Here is a 19404-nt window from a genome sequence, read left to right as displayed (position 1 = left end):
CTACACAAGATAAGGATAGCCCCAGTGGCTGGAAGCTCCAGAAGATGGAGAAAGTGGCCCTGGTAAAGCCTCTCTCATCATGTGTGGTGATTTCAAGGATTTGAGGGGAAACCTGAGGCAGTGTCCCTCTGAGACTGACGTGTTGAGGACAGCCGTCCCTCCAGGGATAGGAATCTGTCACTTCTGGTCTCTGCTACTTGGCCCATCAGCCACTCCAACACATGGGAGCCCTAATGAGGGGCTCACTCTGCCTGGGGGAGTGGGCACAGGCTGACAGTGGTGAGCGTCTGCCCCTCTTGCCACCCAGGGCCCAACTCCTTTGGGCCCTGCTCTGGTCCCCATGTCCTGTGTGTCTGTACGGCCCCTGTCAGAACACCTTGCCAGGGGTCTAAAAGATCTTACAGGCCTGGTGCTCCTTATGGCTCCAAAATGAACCTGTGTCACCCAGGCTGGCCCAAGAGCCAGCCCGGAGCACACAGTGACACAGGCATGAACCTCCGTCTTCTCCCTCTGGCAGATATGGGGGGCAGGGAAGGACAATGAAATCCTCGCCCTGGAGCTGCCTGTCGGCTACCTCAGGTCCTGCAGTCCTCCTCTGGGAACATACACGGCTTGCCTCCTTTGGTGGTGTCACCCTTCCCTCCCTCCACCCCACAAGCCCATCCCTGACCTCGAAGTTGACATGTCCATTGGGAAGGCGGTTGGCACAGCCCTCGTTGAGGAAGTAGATGTCTTTGATGAGCAGGCTGAAGAAGGGAATGACGATCTGGAAGGGAGAAGTGAGCTCAGACCTCAGGGGTCTCCGGCTGGCTGCCCCAGTGCTGCAGCAGTCTTGCCAGCAGGCACCTGCCCCAGAAACCTGTCTCTGATGCAGCCCCAGGATGCAGAGGGCAGAGGGCCTCCCAGGACAAGCCTGGCTGGCCTCAGGGCCTCACGATGACAAGGCCGTGAGCACTGGCTTTCTGCCACTGTGACAAAACTCTTGAGAGAAACACTGGTACACTGCGTGTGACCCACTTGACACAAGTGGATAAGGGAGGAGCTATGGCGGCCGGGCTCTCACGTACCTTCTCCCGACTGCTGTGGGCCGTCAGGGAGCGGTGAGCCGCCCCTCGCAGGGCTGTCCTGTAGTTACAGAAGTTTCCCGTTGGGTCCATCTGGTGCTGGAAGGAAAACAGGGAAGATTTGGGGCAGCTTGGTCCAGTAGCCAACGGGCACCCCTGAGCTGAGCCACCTTGTTTACCTCCAGGATGAAAAACTTGGCTGTCTTCACCTTGGCCCAAGTCTTCTTCAGTCTGGAGACAGGAGTCATGTTCATTCCGGCTGGAAAAGGGAAGGCCAGGCTTGGAAGGGTTCTTCCAGCCTAGGAAGTCCTGTTTGCTCCTTCAGGCACCCAGTTCAGGTGCAGATGCAGCCTGCTCTCCCACCCAGACAGCCCCGACGGCAGCAGTGGTCTTTGATCACCAGTTGGGTGAGTGGTGGGCTGTACCAATAGGCCTAGCTGACGTGTAGGGATCTTCCATCTCTGTCTCCACCACCCAGACCCCCTCCTGCGACCAGAGACCGCATTGGACCCCTCATTCTCTGGTCTGGGTGCATATCACCAGGCCTTCCCAAAAGCCCAGAGAGGACTAAGCTTGTCTGCAAAAGGACATGGCTACAGGCTGCCCATCTTACACCCACCCACTGCTCAGAGGTGGGGCTTGCACCCCATGTGCCAGGAAGTGTCTGCTTCAACCTCTCTGGGAGTCGTCACTCACAGATAATGGCCATCAGGGAGTTGAAGTTGCCAATGTTGAAACACTCGCGGGCCACATCGATGAAGAACTCAATCACCTGAGCTCTCTGCTTCTTCTTGGCAGGCTGGGAACAGGGTACCATAGCAGCATCAGCAATGACCTCTGAGGTTCACCAGGCTCAGCCCTGTGTGTGTGTGTGTGTCTCCATGTATGTGTCTCCACACTGGGGCTTGAACTCAGAGTCTCAAGCTATTATTTGGCTTTTTACCAAAGGCTGGCTCTTTCTTTATACCTTGATCCATGCCTCTAGTTCTAGCATTATTTTTTGCTGGTTAATTGGAGATTGAAAATCTCTTGAGTTTCTTGGTCTGGGCTGGCTTTGATCCTCAATCCTCAGATCTCAGCAGCCTGAGTAGCTGGGATTATAGGTGTGAGCCACTGGTACCTGACCTTGACCTGAACCTTTAAAGTACAGCATCTCAATTTGTAAAGGTTAGGTCTCTTCATCCTCTGAATTCTATGTAAGACTAAATGAGACAAGCCAGGCTGACTAGGACAGGGGAATTGCTTGGGGTACCATGACAGTGGGACTTTCTCTGTGGTCCATCCTTAAGGCTCTGCCTACAGGGTAAATGTCACTTCAAGAGAGGCCTGAACCCAGTCGCTTGGAGCAGTGTCAGCCAAGCCCCAACTTGGAGATGGAGAAATCCTTCCAGTTTGTACTGTGGTGGCCTCTCCAGCCCCCAGATGAGCTTTGGCTATGCCAGGTCCTGCCCTCCCTGGCTTTCTTCTCACCATGCAGATCTCCGTTGCCACAAGGTAGCAGAGTCTGTTGAACCATTTCACGTAAGCCTCCAGGTTGTTGGTTTTGTCACTGAAACAGGGCTGGAAAAGACATGGGTGCACACGCCGAGTGGGTCAATCAAATTTTAGAACAGAGTCAGTTCATGATCATGATAGACAATCTGAACAACGTGAACACTTTAAAACTGCCAGGAAACACCAGTGGTTTTGGCGTGTATCCTTCTGGCCTTTTTACCCTATATATTTAAAGTGCAGGAGTGCATAGATGGTTCCTGATTTTAGTCCTTAGTACTACAGGGGAGAAAAAGATCCAGAGAAGAGTGGGGATGTAGCTCAGTGGTAGAATGCATGCTTACACTTAGCAAGTGAGGGGGCTCAAAGTTTTATATCGAACTAAATAAGTTTAATAAGAAATACATAAGAGCCAGGAGCCAGTGACTCACGCCTGTAACCCTAGCTACTCAAGAGGCTGAGATCTGAGAATTTCAGTTTGAAGCCAGCCAGGGCAGGAAAGTCCATGATGTCTAATTACCACCAGAAAACTGGAAATGGCACTATGGTTCAAAGTTGTAGAATGCTAGCCTTGAGTGAAGACCAAGAGTCAAGACCCAGACCCTGAGTTCAAGCCCCAGGACAAAGATAGATAGATTGTGTATCTTTTGCAGTCATTTGTACAAGTATATAGAAAGGGGACCATTGGCTTCCTAACTAAGCATTTCTAGCCGGGGCCCTGTGAACAAATATCATTTGAATGTCTAGCTAGTGTCTCTTTCTCCATTTTTGTGCTTTGGTGGATAATTTCAAAAACATTTAAAAAGAAAAAAATTACTTAAACATTTTTGGTATTGTTATAAAGGTGATATACAGCGGGGTTATTTTATAAGTGAGGTAATGCGTTCATTTCTTTTTGGACAGTGTCACCCCTTTCTTTGCTTCTCCCAGTTTTCCCTCCCATCTCTGCTCATAACTTGTATATTTCATTTTCAACAGTGTCTACTAAGTGCCACTGCTGCATTTGCTTACCCTTTGCCCTCCATCTCTGTGCCCTCTTTACCCTCCCAAGGACGGTGCGGGGTGGGGAAAGGGGGTAATTTCAAAATCTTCAAGAGCTTCTGAGTATGGTGCTGAAGCATGGTCTTGAGTTCTAGGCTCATAAATGTCATGGCGAACCCCACAGAGCAGGAATGTGTTAGATACAGCCATTTAGTCATGGGTGATATTGTGTTGTTGATATTTGTACATCTCATGTTGCGGATCATCTGTGTGTGTGTGTGTGTGTGTGTGTGTGTGTGTTGGTTCTGGGGGTTGAACTGAGGGCCTCTTCCTCTCCCTTGGCTTTCTTACACCGGAGTCGGTGGCAGCAGAGACACACCTGTGGGGATGCACCCATTCCTTAGGCTTTGCTGGCCAAGCTAGCCTGCACTTCACCGAGTGGCCGCTGGAGGGCACCAGCGCCCACAAAGGCACCAGAGAACCCATTGGGAGGGTTCCCGTGCCCAGAGGGGTGTGAGCTACCTTAGGTGCTTGAGGCCGGGAGCCTCCCCCGCCCCCCACACCTATCCTTCCACCCTGCTGATCAGGCTCTCTGGGGTTCCCTGGCACTCAGAGGTATCACAGTCTGAGGTGGAAAGGGTGTGTGCGTGGAGGGGAGGGAATTGGCCCAGTCCCTTCATCCAGCTCTGTATGGCCCCAGACTTGCCCAGTGGATGCCCTCTGGATCTGGGGGGTGATGGTCACTGTGGGGCAGCCGGTCCAGGAGCCTTTACCTTTGTGCTGGCCAGAGGTTCCTTGTTCACAAAAGCCTGGACAAACTCCTCGGGCCCAATGTGTCTCAGCCGTTCCTGTGCAGGAAGGGAAAAGGAGTCATCACCATTGGTGGTGGATTTCAGAAGGGAAGCAACCCACGCCATGCTTCCCTCATGTCCTGGGTGGACCCCACTTCTCAGGGGTTAGGCATCCCCAACACAAGCAGGAAGAAGAGCATAGAAAGCTGGAGAGGACCAGTGTGTGTGAACTCTGGATGGGGAAACTAAGGCCCAGCCCCGGAAAGTCCTGGGAGCACAGGAGGTGCCAACACCAGAGTCTGAATCCAGTTCCTCTATTCCAGGCCTAGACTCAGGCAGGGCAGGGGCTGGTACCTTCAGCCCCGCTGTGGCACTCACACATACACCCTAGGAGACCGTCCTGGGGACTTCCACAGGTGCCTTTCTATGAAGGGCCCAGATGCTGTGTTATGGCTGAAACTATGGGGTGCAGGGGAGGTTGTTCCCAATTGCTGTCACTGGGGTCTGGCACAGAGCCACCCTGCCTGCTCACCAGCTCCACATGGGTCAGCTGCTGGGCCAGTGTGTAGGGGTCGCTGCAGACAGCCAGGAGTTCCTTGTGGATGGAGGCTGGTGGCTTGGTCCGGTAGGAGAGGGGCTTGTCAGGGCCTAGCAGGCCTTCTGGGCCCTGGCCCAGGGCAGCCAGCTTCTGATGCAGAGCCTGTAGGAGCTGGTGCATCCTCTTTCGGTAGGCCTGGGTGGGGACAGGACCGTGATGAAGGGGTGACTCCCACCCCAGCATTCCATCTCTATGCTGTGGCCAGTCAGACTCCTGAGCCCTGAAGTCAGCCATGTTCCTTAGCACTGCTTTGCCTCTTTGGAAGAGGCCAGGTACCCAACAAGTGTGCCTGCTCTAGCATGAAATAGGACCAGGTATGTGTGGGATGGGAGGGGGGAGGGGTATGACAAGGTGAGAGGGCAGAAGACTGCAGGATGATGGTAGGAGCTGAGAAAACCACACAGACCCAGCCATCTGGACAAGGGAGTAAGCGGGGCAGAGAGGCGGGCGAGCTAGGGACTTGGAGAAAGGAAGGAGTGGAAGAGGGAAGAACTTTTTCCCTGTCCTGTGTCTCCCAGGCCCAGAGCTAGGTGATCCGTGCACCACCCTTACCATTCTGCTCTCTGTCCCTGAATTACTCATCTGGTCACCCTATGTGATGACCTCTTCTCCTTCCTCCTCCTCTTCCTCCTCCTCCTCCTCCTCCTCCTCCTCCTCCTCCTCCTCTTCCTCTTCCTCTTCCTTGTCCTCCTTTGTCAGACATTGGGACTTGAACTGGGTACCTGTTTCTACTTTTGCTCACTGGCTAGCACTCTACCAACAGAGCCACGCCTCCAACCCTGTGACTGTTAAAGATGACTGAATTTGTCTGCTAGTCAGCTAGAATGACACCAGAGCAGGAGAGGGGACGTCTCTGCTGCCATCTTCATTAGTAGCCCCAGCCCCCAGCCAGCTCTGGGCATGCAGTGGACATCAGGTCACTTCTCATCCGTTGCTACTTAGTACACACCCTCACCATTCAGCATGGGCAGATGGATTCCTGGCTTTGCACTGTGCCTTGGTCTGGATGCAGAGACAAAAAGCCATACCCTTCCTCTAGGGACACCTGGGCTTTCCCAGCTTCTCAGCCTCAGGGAGCTGTGACTATTAAACCCAACGGAAGGGGAGCCCCTTATAGTAATGTGCCCAAAGACACACAGCTCTGAAAATACCCATTATGTGAGGGCTAGCCCTCCTCCTCCTACTGTCCCTACCCTAAAACATAATGAAGAAATATATACATATAAGAAAAGACATAATGACTGATTTGCCTGCAACTAACCTGTTGCAAGGGAGAAATGTATGAAGGCAAAGAAGAAACAAGTTGGGCAAAGTGTTAATAATAACCGTGGAAGTGAATTGATGGGTACAAAGTAGTTGGTAGTGACTGCTCTTCGGGTATGTGTGAAATATTTCAGAAGAGTTAAAAGTAATCTGGACACCAGGGGCTCATTGTCTGCAATTCAAGCGACTCAGGAGACTTGAGGATTGCAGTTGGAGGTCAGAGCCGGGCAGAATAGTTTGCTAGACTCCATTTTCAAAATAACCGGCAAAAAAATCAGGGCTGAAGGCATGGCTCAAGTGGGAAAGTATCAGCCAAGCATGTCCGAGGCCCTGAGTTCACATCCTATTACCTCAAAAACCCCACAACAACAACAACAAGGAAGGGTTAAAAAAAAAAAGTCCTCATTTGCCTGAATTTGGGCAACAATTCACTTCTCATCATAGTTTACATAGTTTACTAAGGGCTAAAATAGGAACAGAGCCCACGTGGCTTTGAGGGACTTGTGATGCCAAGCTGTGGGAATGGCTTCCTGATTGAGGAATAAAAGTGTAGCAGGCAAAGTGTCTTGCCTAGACCATACACAGTCTCCCTAAGACTGGACCTGGGCTCAGGCTGTCTGATCCAGACCCCTCGGTCCTCAGGGCCCTCCATCAGCCGTCTGGTTCAGTGCTCTGTGCATTCTGGGTAGAGAGCCAGGATCTAAAGGATGTCTTTGGTAGACTGGGTGCTTTCTGGAGAAGGGCAACTTGGATATCCTGAAGATACAGGGGAGCGCTCCTGGCTTGGGCTTGGTGGGTATGGGGGTCAGGGAGCTCAGCCCCAACCCAACCCCCAGCCCTGATGCCAGGCACAACCTAGTTTCCCTGACAAGCTTGCCCACATTGGTTTTTCCATGGAAACTAGCCCAGGATTTAAACCTGTCATTCCAGTACGTCTGTCCATCCATCCATCCACCTATCATCCCTGAACTTTCCTGTTGTTTCTTCATGTGCTATCATTCATCTCTTCCTTTATACAGTACCTACCCACAGACTCAATTCACTCATTTATCACTTCTCCTTTTTAACACCCATCCACCTACCCTAACACGCATCCACCCACCCTCCACTACCTATCCACCCTCTTCTCACCCGTCCACCCACCCATCCTTCCGCATCACCCTCACTCATCCATCCATCATATACCTGTACTTGCCTCTTCTCCACCCAAGCGCTACCGTCTACCCTTCTTTTTAGATAGTAACACACCTATAGACCCAAAAGTTTATCACCCATCCTCCCTCCCTCCTTTCTAATACTTATCTACTCGCCTACCCATTCGCCACCTCCCCGTCCAGTTATTCACCCAAACATTCATCTGCCTTTCCTAGTTTTCTTCCTCCTCTCTCCATTACTCTTTCCATTGCCATCCACCTGCCCATGCAAATGACTCAAACATCATTCTCCCCTACATCCATCCATCCGTCAGCCACATCCGCCTCTTTCTCTACCTCCACTGCTCCCCTCCCCACACAGACAGACTGGATTCTTTCTGTATCCTAAACTAAGGGTCATAATCCTGAGCTGAATCATGGTATGTAGAGGAGGAGAGAATTGGGGAGCCTGAAGAGGAGGAAGAGGAGGAAGGAGAGAGGAGGGAGGGAAGAGGAGGAAGAGGGGGAGGAGGAAGAGGAAGAGGGGGAGGAGGAAGAGGGGGAGGGGGAGGAGGAAGAGGGGAGGGGAGAGGGAGAGGAGGGGGAGAGGGAAGGGAAGAAGGAAGACAGGGAGGGGGAAGAGGGGGAGGGGGAGGGGAAGAAGGGAGAGGGGGAGGGGGAGGAAGGGGAGGACAACGGTGATGAAAATAGACCCTTATTTAACCTCAGAACATCTCAGACACTAGCGGCTATGGGAAATGACCACTGAGTAGGGCTTCCCTGTCTGAGCCTTAGTTATGCCCTGGACATTATGATTTCCTGTTGCCTACCCTGCCTTAGCAATTTTCCTTCATTTTGTAGACAAATAGTTCTGCCATGTCCAGACCCACTCTAGGGGCGCATCACTAGCTACCAGCTTGCCATATTCAAATTCCTCCTAGGGCGACTAACATTCCAGTCACCCCCTTATCTCCTTCCAGACAAAGGATGACACCTGACCTTTACAGGGCCCTCCTTCCCTGCTTGTCATAATCCCAGGAGGTGATTTTTGTCCTCTTTTCCCAGCCATAAGGGAAGTGAGGGTGTGGGATACAGGGGCACATGAACCCCAGCCCCCCTAGTGCCACCAGGTGTAAGAGCCATGTTTCCCTGCGTGGTGTGTGAGGTGCAGGAGGGTCTTCCATCCTGCAGGGTTAACAGCCTCTGTGGGGAGGCTGGGCTCTGGGACCTGCCCAGTGTGCGGTCATTATTTCCACCACTGGTCTTGTGATTCACCCTGCCCAAGGCGCACTGAGTTCCAGACCATTCTGGTTGGGGCAGGAGAAAGAAAGCCTCCGTGGCACAAGGCTTCTGGGACATGGGCCCTGGCAGATGGCCCAGTGGGTCACAGCCCAACATCCTGTCCATGGATGAATCCCTGGTGGGTCTTCCTTCTCTGGCTCTCTGGTGAGTCAGGAGAGCGAGGGTCAGGACAGCAAACCTGGAACCAGAGGCCTGGTGCCCTCAACTCTATGGTGCCTGGTTCCTTGATGGGTCGGAAAGGAGCTGATGAGGGCCAGAGGATGCCCAAATGTGAGGGGCCTCCTGCCCTGGCCTGCCCACCTCGTCACAGGGGGCGATGCGGCCCACCACGTCCGTCAGGTGTCCGATGGTTGATTCTTCTTGGAAGTCCCGTGGGAATGTCTCAGTCCACTCAGCCAACAACTGGAGTAGTTTGGGGCCAAACTTCCGGACTCGAGCCTGTAAGGCAAGTAGGTGGGCTATAAGGGGCAAGGGGTTGGCTAGGGAGATGGGGGCTACATAAATGCCTCACTGTGTGCGCTGCTGCTTTGGGCTACCCCTAAGAGGCAGTGATGGCTAAGGAAGGACTCTCCAGTGCTAGGCAACGGGACAGGACAGGGAACTGCTCCCTTCTTCCCACAGGAGAGCAGAAGAGAATCAGACACACATTTGGGGGGGGGGGTCCAGTCACCTCTTGTGTCTGTCTGTCCCCTATCCCCAGCATCCCTTCTTCCTTTCTTTAGTGACAGTGTTTTAATTTTCCTTTGAGGACGTCCCTTTCTCTCTTTGCCAGTGTACCAGGCGCAGGAGCACCAGACTTCACCCCAAAAGTGGAACCACATGAAATCTGGCCAACCAGAGCCTAACATATGCTCCTTCTGTGTAATGATGGATTCACAGATAGACATGTGATCTAAGCTAGGCCAATGAGATTGGGACTTCTGGTGGATGGCTGGAGAGGAGAGTGGTCTTTTCTGTGGATTGGGAAGGGGAGATGGTGACCCTGAGGGTGCAAGCCAGAGAAAAGCAGAAAGGTCCGGGGGAAACCACAGTGGAAGCCAGAGTGGAAAGACCACATTCAGTGCTGTACCCAGGACTTGCAAGTCTGGAACATCAAGGGACCTCAAAGAGAAGGAACGGTGATGGAAGTGTGCTGAGGGAAGGAAAGCCAGCAGAGGGGAAGGGCCATTTCCCCGTCACAGGTGGAAGGTCTCCTGTTGACTGAGCTCTTTTATTTTTGCCAGTCCTTGGGCTTGAACTCAGGAATTAGGTGCTATCCCTGAGCTTCTTTAGCTCAAAGTTAGCAGTCTACCACTTGAACCACTTTGGGCCTTTTCTGAGTGGTTTATTGGAGATAATCTCATGGACTTTCTTGCCTGGGCTGGCTTTGAACCTTGATCCTTAGATCTCAACTGCCTGAGGAGCTAGGACAATAGGCAAGAGCCACCAACACCCAACAGCCCCCAGTAATCTTCAGGGCTCCCATACGGTTTTGGGGGCTCTGTCCTTTTAGGCTTGGAACCACATGGGGCTCCTTTTCATGGGAATGGGGGACCACCAAGCCTCCTTGAGAGGCCTCCAGCCTGCCTAGCTCCTCACCTTGTCCAGTACTGGCTTATCCAGCTGCTGCTGCTCAATGCACAGGTGGCAGACCCGGGCCAGGAGCTCTCGGGGCTCGATGAAGAGGCGGGAGCTCAACAGGAAGGTGAAGACATAGGCTTTCTGGTGGATGGTAGGAATATCAAAATAAATAAGATCATCATGGTATTGGATGGAGATCAGGCCTTCCCAGGCTCAAGGCTTCTCCCGGCCATACTGTCTGCCTGGTAGAGAGGGAGCCCTTCCTGTCCCTGTTAGTTTGCTCACCCACCTCGGGATAGTAGTCGGTTGTGGGGACCAGGTGTTGAATCAGGGTCTCCAGAGAGGCTGAGGATGGAGCTCCGTCCAGAAAGGGCTGTCCGGCCTGCTCGCCATCGGTGGGTTCTGCGGGGGACGGGCGGAGGTTGTCCTGGGTGATCATGTCCGAGGCATTCAGCGTCCGGGGCATGCCTGCCTGCGACATAAAGCAGCAGCTGGGAGAAAGCTGAGCCAGGACCTGCAGCTTTCCTGGGATCCAGGTTGGGTGACTCTGATTCCCGCGGTCCCTTCTGTGCATTTAAGTCCAGTGATTACTTCCTGAGAGGGGCGCCCCTCCCCTTTCATACCCCACAGTCCAGAATCCATGTTCCCGCCTACAACCTCTCAGCTCTTCCCCCAGGAACCAGCCATCTCTTCTCTGTCCTCTGTTTCTCGATTTACTTTTTCTCTTTTCTTTCCTTGTGCCAGTTAATGGGATTTGAACTCAGGGCCTGGATGGTGTTCCTGAGCTTTTTTCCACTCATGGTTAACTTTCTACCACTTCTGCTCCACTTCTGGCTTGTTGTTGGTTAGTTGGAGCTAAGAGTCTCCCAGGTTTTCCTGCCTGGGCTGGTTTTGAAATTTGATCCTCAGATCTCAGTCTCCTGAGTAACTAGGATTACAGATGTGTGACACTGGCATCTGGCCACAAACGCACCATTTTGTGACCATCTGGTCACAAAGATTGATTCAGAGATGGGTCTGACCTTCTTTGGCACTCGATGGTTCTCTTCTCCTGTCTGTTGGGACCATTTTGTCAATGAGGGGCTAGGAAAATGGGCACATTCTTGAGGAATGCTTGAAGCTGCTCATGGATTTTTTTTTTTTTTGTCGGTTGTGGGGCTTGAACTCTGGGCCTGGGTGCTGTCCCTGAGCTCTTCAGCTCAAGGCCAGTGCTCTACCCCTTGAACCACAGCACCACTTCCAGTTTTCTAGTGGTTAATTGAAGATAAGTCTCATGGACTTTTGTGCCTGGGCTGGCTTTGAACCAAGATCTTCAAATCTCAGCCTCCTGAGTAGCTAGGATTATAGGCGTGAGCCACCAGCACCTGGATTCATTAATTTTTTCTATCCTATATACTTAAATTGGAGTTCTGTCAGGGTACAGTCAAAACCTGGCATTCCAGGTTATAGAATGTGACTTGGACCAGCTGACCTGCCCCGCCCTTGCCTCCCTCCCACCCCACCCCCATGCTCCATCTACACCTGAGCACCTGCCACATATTCTCCCCCTCTAAACACCTTGCCAAACTCTGAGCTGCTGCAAGGCTGCTCCCCCCTTCAGGATGGCTGACCTATCATTCTCATTTCTCCAGCCTTCCAGACATAGCTGGAGTGTCCCCCGCTTCAAGGCCACTGGTACTGGTAGGCATCAGCAGACTCTCCTTGTCGGCCCTGTTGGGGGCCTGCTGTCAGAGGAGAGCTCGCCATGTGCCTTTCCTCTCAGGCCTGGTACAGCCTGGTATCCATGCCCCCATGTGAGGAGTCTGTGTTCACATATGGCTTGAAAGGTGGAGAAGAGGGGCTCTCACTGGGACACGTCTTGACCAAGCCTGTAACAGTTAAACCTTAGACATTCAATCCTGGAGTCTTGGTGACACACTATAAGGAAATTTCAGGACTCAGTCTCCTTGCTTAACCCATTCTCACTGACTCCAGTGAAGACCCTGGCCTTGGCCCAGGGTCTGTCTTTTCCACTCCCCGAGTGACCCTAGATAGAAGGAACATGGGAGGTGAGTCAGAGGAGACCCTTTGAACAGCTGTCTCATGGATTTCAGCATGGGGAAGACTCAGATGTTGGTATGGGCAGCAATCTGTGCTGACCCAAGTGACAGACATGGTTTTTTATTTTTACCTTCTGTATGTCCCAGTAGGAAGCCCTCGTGGAGGAGGACATGGGACAGGGTGCAGATGCTCTGTGGTGGGTGATGATAGCTCTGTGTCATACCCAAAGTGCTGGCACCAGAGTCTAACTCCATACACAGAAAGCATGTGAGCCAGGCAAGCTTCTCTCCCTCGGATGTCTGAATCCTCATCACCCCACAGCATGGATCAGAATTTCCTTTCTTATTAAGACTGAGAAATCACACACACACACACACACACACACACACACACACACACACACACTACTACTACTACTACTACTACTACTACTAAAGTCAACCAAGATGCATTTCAGTTGATAAATGGGTAAATAAAACATGATACATCTGTTAAAGGAAAGTCATTCAACACCCAGAGCTATCAATCCATGATGGAAGATTAAATGTATTTCTTAGGTAAAAGAAGCCATTCTAAAGATGCTACCTATGGCATAATTCCATCCAAGACATTCTGGAAAAGACAAATCTATCAGACAGCAAAAGAGCAGTGTTTTCCAGAGGTGGGAGGGAGGGAGGGATGGGGAAATAGGGAAAGCATTGTGTATGAATAACACTATACCCAGAGCTACTCACCCTATACATTTATCAAAATCAAGGAATATATAATACTGACCCTCTAGTATGAACTATTTCATCACCACTGCTGGAAGATTTCCAGATTATTTCACTGGTGATTTCTGATTTCTTTTTAAAATTATAATTATAATAATAATAATTATTATTATTTATGCCAAATACTAGGGCTTGATCATAGCGCCTCAGGCTATCACTTGCCTTTTTTGCTCCACTTCCAACATTTTGCTGGTTAATTGGAGATAAGAGAGCTCATAGATATTTTGCTTGGGCTGGCTTTGAACCACAATCCTCAGATTTCAGCCTCCTGAGTATCTAGGATTATAGAGGTGCCTGCCCCTTATTTTTCTCTGGTCTTTGAAGGGGGACCTCCGGGACTTGTTCTCATCTAAAGGATCAGTTATTTCTTATTTTCCATTAGTGATAGCTCAGTGCTTTATTTTCTGGAAACTTTTAAATTTTATTTCCCAAATCTAATTTCTGTCAACATGTTTTAAATTCGGATAAGGCATTTTATTTATTTATTTATTTATTTATTTATTTATTTTTGCCCACTGAATGTTACTGTTGAAATGGAGATGCTGCCTTTGAGGTCTCTTCTGGTTTAGGTGGTTCAGGTCAGTACTTATCCTGATCCTTACCCAGGAGCCCTTGGCTCCATCAGGCCTGAGTAGCAGGGAAGAGGGGTGTCACAGAGGCCTGTAGGCCCCAGTCAAGGCACACATTTGCCTTCTGTCTTATTCTTTTGTTGCTGCTGCTAATATAGCATAGAACCCCAGACTGGGTAAGTTCTAAGGAAAGGAGGTTTTTATCCATCATTGTGATCCAAGGTCATTTGTGATGACCTTGAATCTGTGATGCCCTACAGGCTGGCAGAGTCCTGAGATAGCACAGGATGAGAGGTGGGTCACACATAGCCATAGCTTTACCACCTGGGGGTCATGCCATCTGGCTGGGCAGCAGGCAAAGACCCCAATACTTGGCAGCACCCAGACTTATATCCTAATTACCATCCTCTCATACATGGCAGCATCCATATCAGCTTTACCTCAGGGAAGGAAAAAAAACAACAACAAACAGCTCTTCATTTCAGGTAAGCCATATATAATGGGTCTGTCACCAGTGATACAGCACTGGTAAGCTTTTAAAAATGCCTTTAAAGCTTAGAAATATGCAATAAATCAGTACACAATGAGTACAATATGTGTGTGGATAAGGGTCTCACTCCAGCAACAATCTACACACTGCTTAAGAACCTGCCTCTAAGAGACAGGCTAGTCCCTAGAATGGATTAATAAATTCTTCCTACAAGTGCTTTTAGGGCACTTTCCTTGCTCTGCTAATATTCACATACATATTTATAGCATCTTTATTTACAGTATAACACCATGTGGTGATATTTGGGAAATGTTTCAATAAGGCAGATGACAGAAAACTGAGAGTTGGGGCAGAGTGGGGGGGCACTGAGACATATCAGCAACTGGGTGCAGTGCCTGAAGGTAGCTAGGCTGGGAGAGAGGGGGTGGGGGCCCATCTCTTAAAAAGGTCCTGTTTTTCTCTTTTCTCAGCTGCCGCTTCCTCCCCAGGACTCTCAGCATAGTTGGCTATGGGCATGGAAAGGATGGAGAAAGGAGAAAGCGAATTGGTTGTATTTACTTGTTGCCTAATAGTCAATCAGATCGGGGTATTGGTCTGTTGTGGTACCTCCATTATCAAAGCCAGATTTGTGCACATGTGCTTAAGGTGGAACTCAGGAGTTAATAAACAACTTTGTGGGATTGCTTTCCCAAATCCCTTCTTTCGTACAATCTGTGTGGTATTTTCTATTTTCCCGAGGCAGCCCTGTTTTGTTCTTCCTGCTTAAAAGTTGGGGTTTACTTACCCCACTCTGCAGTGTGCTTTCCTGGATTTAGGGCTGAATGGTGAAAGAACAGAAAGGAAAGTAGGAAAGTAGTAAGGCCCCTTGCCATCTTTTTTAAAAAATGTAAAATAGCAATTTATTTCATTATAAGCCCTTACACAGGCATGGAGAGTATAAGCCATCTCCATCGAAAATGGAGATGGTATCAAACTAGTGATCAAGGACTAACTTGATCACTAAGCAACTTTTTTTTTTTTTTTTTTGCCAGTCCTGGGCTTGGGCTCAGGGCTTGAGCACTGTCCTTGGACTTTCTCAAGGCCAGCACTCTACCACTTGAGCCTCAGCACCACTTCCGGCTTTTTGCTATGTATATGGGGTACCGAGGAATCGAACCTGGGTCTTCGTGCATGCTAGGCAAGCACTCTACCACTAGGCCAAACTCCCGGCCCCGATCACTAAGCAACTTTTATCAAGTATTAATTTAATTTTAAGAACAAATACAAGCTATGAATTCACTCTTCTTAATGTAACAGCCCACCTGTGGAATAACTGCTAGGTAAAAACAGACAACAATTTGGTAGTTGCGATCCCGAGTTAAAAAACAACAACAAAATAACAACACAAAGCATTTCAGAAAGGAAAGGCATAATATGAAAACAGCCCAAGGAATAGACTAATGAACAAAAACATATGGGGGAAGGAAGAATATGGAGTAACTGAAGAGAAGATTGGTCTACGTAGGAAAATATATATCCGCAAGAGTCAGGTGTGAAGAATCTATATGACTTGAGTCTCTATTTATTCCTGAATAAAAATGATAACTTCCAGTATGTCCTGTGACATCTTTAGGGCAGCAGCAATTCTACCAAGAGTGATAATAATAATTAAAAATAATATCTTCCAGTAGTTGTACAAAGGGGTTTCAATGTAACATGTCCACCTATATATAATGCATCTTGATCACTGTCATTTCACCCGTCAGTCTTGTTCTGCATCTATTCCACCCATCTCCTCAAGTTTCATGTGTGTCCATGGAGTATTATGATTACATTACCCACTGATCCTCTCTACATTTGTCCACCCCCTTCCCCACCCTTTCCCACGTTGTAACCCCTCAAACCAGACATATTTCAGCTTCCTGGTTTCATTGTGTTAATTGTTCAAAGGAGTTACACTAAGGAAACTCGGGGTATACCACATTTTGGTCAGTCTGACCCTGTGTATAGGCCTTGTATGTGTTCTTCTAGAATGGTTTACATTTTAGCTCTAAGTTCCACAAATAAGAGAAAGCACGCGCCTCTTGTCTCTCTGAGCCTGAGTGACTTCACTCAAAATGACATTTTTCTAGTTCCATTCATTTCCTTTCAGGTGACACAATATTTTTCTTCCTGATGAGTGAATAAAATTCTATTATGTGCGAATACACACATACACATGTATATGTACACACCCACACATATGTACATATATATGCATGTGTATACATACGTGTCCACACATATATGCACACATGACTTGCAATCTTTTGGGCAAATTCCCACGAGTTCTTCTGATCAGTGTCTGTTTAGTTCCTTTGCTCATCTAGGAATTGAGTTATAGATTCTTTGAGGGGTTATCTTCTCCCATTCTCTAGGCTGTCCTAGACTGGGTCCTTCACTGTGCAGAGGTGTTTTGGCTTGATGCAGCCTCACTTATCAATTCTGTCTCTTGGATCATTACTTAGAAAGCTTCTGCCTATGCAGGCAAGTTCTAGAGTTTCCCCTACACCTTTCTGTAGGTTTCCAGTCTTACATTGAAGTCTTTGATCCACTTTGAATTGAGAAACAGAGATCCAGTTTCAGTCTTCCGCATATGGAAGTCCAATTTTCCATTTGTTGAAAAGGCTACCTCTCCCCCCAACCCGCCGCCTCCAACGTATATTTCTGGCTCCTTTGTCAACAAGCAGATGGTTGTAGGTGTATAGGCTTATTTCTGGGTCTTTCACTCTGTTAGATTGGCTAAAAAGCCTAAGAAAGTACAAACTGGGTGTGAGCCAATACTCCTGGCATTTGGCTGGGACTTGCTCAGCACGGTGGTTGGCCATATCACATGACCCACACTGACTCGACTACTGGCCCACTAGGCTCTCTGCCCACCTTCCTGCCTTGCCGCATCATTGTCCACCCCACCCCCTTTCCTCTTGCACACAGGTAGGACACAACCTCATAGGCCTTATTATTCAGAGTAAATGAAAGCTTTGTGCTCATTCCTGCCTGTGAGCTCTGAGCTTGCTGTTCTACTGGAAACCCTCTTTTGAGGGTTTCTTCCTCCATTTCTTCCTCCCTTGGAGGTCCTTCTGACCTCCTGGCTTCATTTTCCTGGTAGGATTTAGGCAGATCTAAAGTCATGTACCCTCTACATGGGACAGCAGGCTCTTCTGGGATGCCACCTTCCCTAGCCCTCTTCTGACTGTACCCCAGCACTGATGCTTGCCGGCTGAACGATGAGTGCATGAATGAATACATGACATCACTGAGCGATGGTGGGGGGTGGCAGCAGATGGAGGAGGCCAGGGTGGCAGAAGAGTGAAGAGAAAGCTCAGTGACTGTCTGGCCAGCAGCTGAGGGTGACAGCAGCAACCTGGCTGCTTTCACAGGGCTGACCAGCCGGGTGGCAGCTGTGGAGGGGCATGTTTGGTGAGACGAAAACAAGTGCCTTATTTACCATGGAGAATGAATATCAGATTGTGTTCAAATCACATTTGCCACTGTGAAGGCACTAAGAATGCACATCCTAATTGTCCTCAGCAGAGATTCACTTTGAATGGCCCCCACTCCAGCCTCAAGGCCCAGTACCTTCCTGCCCTGCCTGCTCTGCATAGGTACAGGCCACCCACCCCCCCGGGGCACCCCGAGAGTGACGCTCACACCAGCAGTGGCCTTCTTCAGACAGCCATCCCAGACTCCCGTTCTCACAGCCCTTCAAAGGCACGCGATGAAACTTCTGCTCACCTTCCAGGGGGGCCCTCACCTATATGTGTTCAGCATGGTAGACCCCAGACTTTGACTTCCCCTGTCTGCTTGGCCATCTGGCTCCTTCTATGTCTGGACCCAGAAGGAGACCCCTGAAATATCAGTCCTGAGTCCGGAGGGCCACAGGCAGAACATGAGGGCTGCTGCTAATTTTCCCTCAAGTTGAGCTTCCTGTTCATGGCTGCTGTCCTCTGAGCCTGGGAGGTTTTCCTGTATCTGCCCAGGTCTTGATGTATGAGCAGTCATCATGTCTGCTCTATGCCTTTAGTCTCCAGTAAGGGCCTGGAGGGGGGGAGGCCCTGCAAGCTTCACCAAGCCCCTCCAAAGCATGGTCCTACAGTTCCAAAGAGTGGGGAGCCAGCTGAAGGCAGAAGTTCCCAGGACCACAAGACCATTCTGTAAGACACCAGCTATGGTTCCTCTTTCTAGAAATCCCCTGGTCTTTCCCCAGCTCAGGCATGGGACCCTCCAGGAAAGGAGCACCCAGAAGAATGTGGAAGCAGAAAAGCCATTCTCAAGACTTTGAGGCTTCTATACCCCAAGAGCTTAGGGGGCTTAGTATCCTATGCTGGGCACTGAGAAGAGGACTTGGGGGGAAAGGGGGAGCCATCTGTAGGAGCGGGCCCTTGTGTGCTCACTGGGGGAGCAGATAGTAACAAGGGGCGACCACAGCCTTTCCCCTCTTGGGGCCCCCAGACCCTATATAACTGATGAGAGGTACGGAAACACTCTATAGCCATGAAAGACACTCCTAGCCACTTCCAGGCCTGCCTCTTGGGCCTAGGGGTTTGCAGTCAAGCTGACAACCCTTGGACATGTCCAGATCACCTGCAGGCACACTGCCCCCGCTTCCTCCCTCCAGACTCTGGGGCAAAAATAGCCCGGTTCTGTCTCCAAGTGTCTGCATGAGTCACCCACACCTCCTGACAAACACTTTGCAGGCACTTTCAAGAACAGGGAGCATTTGGCAAAAATAAAGACTTTGTTTTCTTCACAGACTGTGGGTAAGCCTCAGTGGGGGAAGTGGGGCTCAGGGAGCTGCTTTGTAGACAGAATGTGGGCCCCTTCGAATGGGGTTGGTATCCACACTGACTGGCTGTGGAACAGCTTCTCCCTTTGCTGAGCCTCAGTTTCCACAAACGTGGAAGACCCACTTCCCTAAATGGGTCGGGAGGTATGGCTAGTATTTCCATTGCTGTGGTCTTCTTCTGCCCATACTGCCCTGTCCACTTTGCCCCTTGATGGGTCAAGAAGTCCAGCAGGGCAGGCCCAGTGGGAAAAAGCAGCCATTGTGTATCCAAGCTTACCCCAGACATGCAGGCATGCAGGTGCCCCCTGCCAGGCCCAGAAGGATGGTCACTCCAGCCAGGTCTCAGCTACCTACTCAGGGAGACTCTTAGACCTGGGCCGCCTGGCTCTCTGCTGCTAGGATTGCTTTGGGCTTTGCTCAGAGTCCAGACTCTGAGGTCTGGCTGTAGTTTGGGGATCATGAGGTAGATTAAAGAAAAATGAAAATGGAGAGTGGAGGAACAGGAGTCCTCAGCAGTTGAGACACTGAATCTGCCACATGTATAT

General features: G+C 50.1%; 1 protein-coding gene across 2 annotated transcripts in view; it reads right to left on the bottom strand.

The window, feature by feature from the left end:
- Positions 1–19404, bottom strand: part of Rasgef1c (RasGEF domain family member 1C) — a 36186-nt gene that overhangs the window by 3296 nt on the left and 13486 nt on the right. For both annotated transcript variants that reach the window (XM_090321058.1, XM_090321057.1), the window contains exons 2-11: positions 10473–10655; positions 10202–10324; positions 8924–9061; positions 4860–5060; positions 4310–4384; positions 2535–2624; positions 1761–1863; positions 1244–1323; positions 1068–1163; positions 671–766 (exon numbers count right to left, since the gene is read on the bottom strand). In XM_090321058.1, the coding sequence (XP_090177184.1) occupies positions 671–766; positions 1068–1163; positions 1244–1323; positions 1761–1863; positions 2535–2624; positions 4310–4384; positions 4860–5060; positions 8924–9061; positions 10202–10324; positions 10473–10649 (1179 nt within the window). In that variant the 5' untranslated portion in view covers positions 10650–10655. The remainder of the gene's footprint in view (positions 1–670; positions 767–1067; positions 1164–1243; positions 1324–1760; positions 1864–2534; positions 2625–4309; positions 4385–4859; positions 5061–8923; positions 9062–10201; positions 10325–10472; positions 10656–19404) is intronic.

The sequence above is a fragment of the Megascapheus bottae genome, chromosome 29 (genome assembly GCF_031878675.1).
Source record: "Megascapheus bottae isolate mThoBot1 chromosome 29, mThoBot2.hap1, whole genome shotgun sequence".
Lineage (NCBI taxonomy): Eukaryota > Metazoa > Chordata > Mammalia > Rodentia > Geomyidae > Megascapheus > Megascapheus bottae.
The sequence above is the reverse complement of the archived record's forward strand: the minus strand, read 5'-3'. Positions and strand labels throughout refer to the sequence as shown.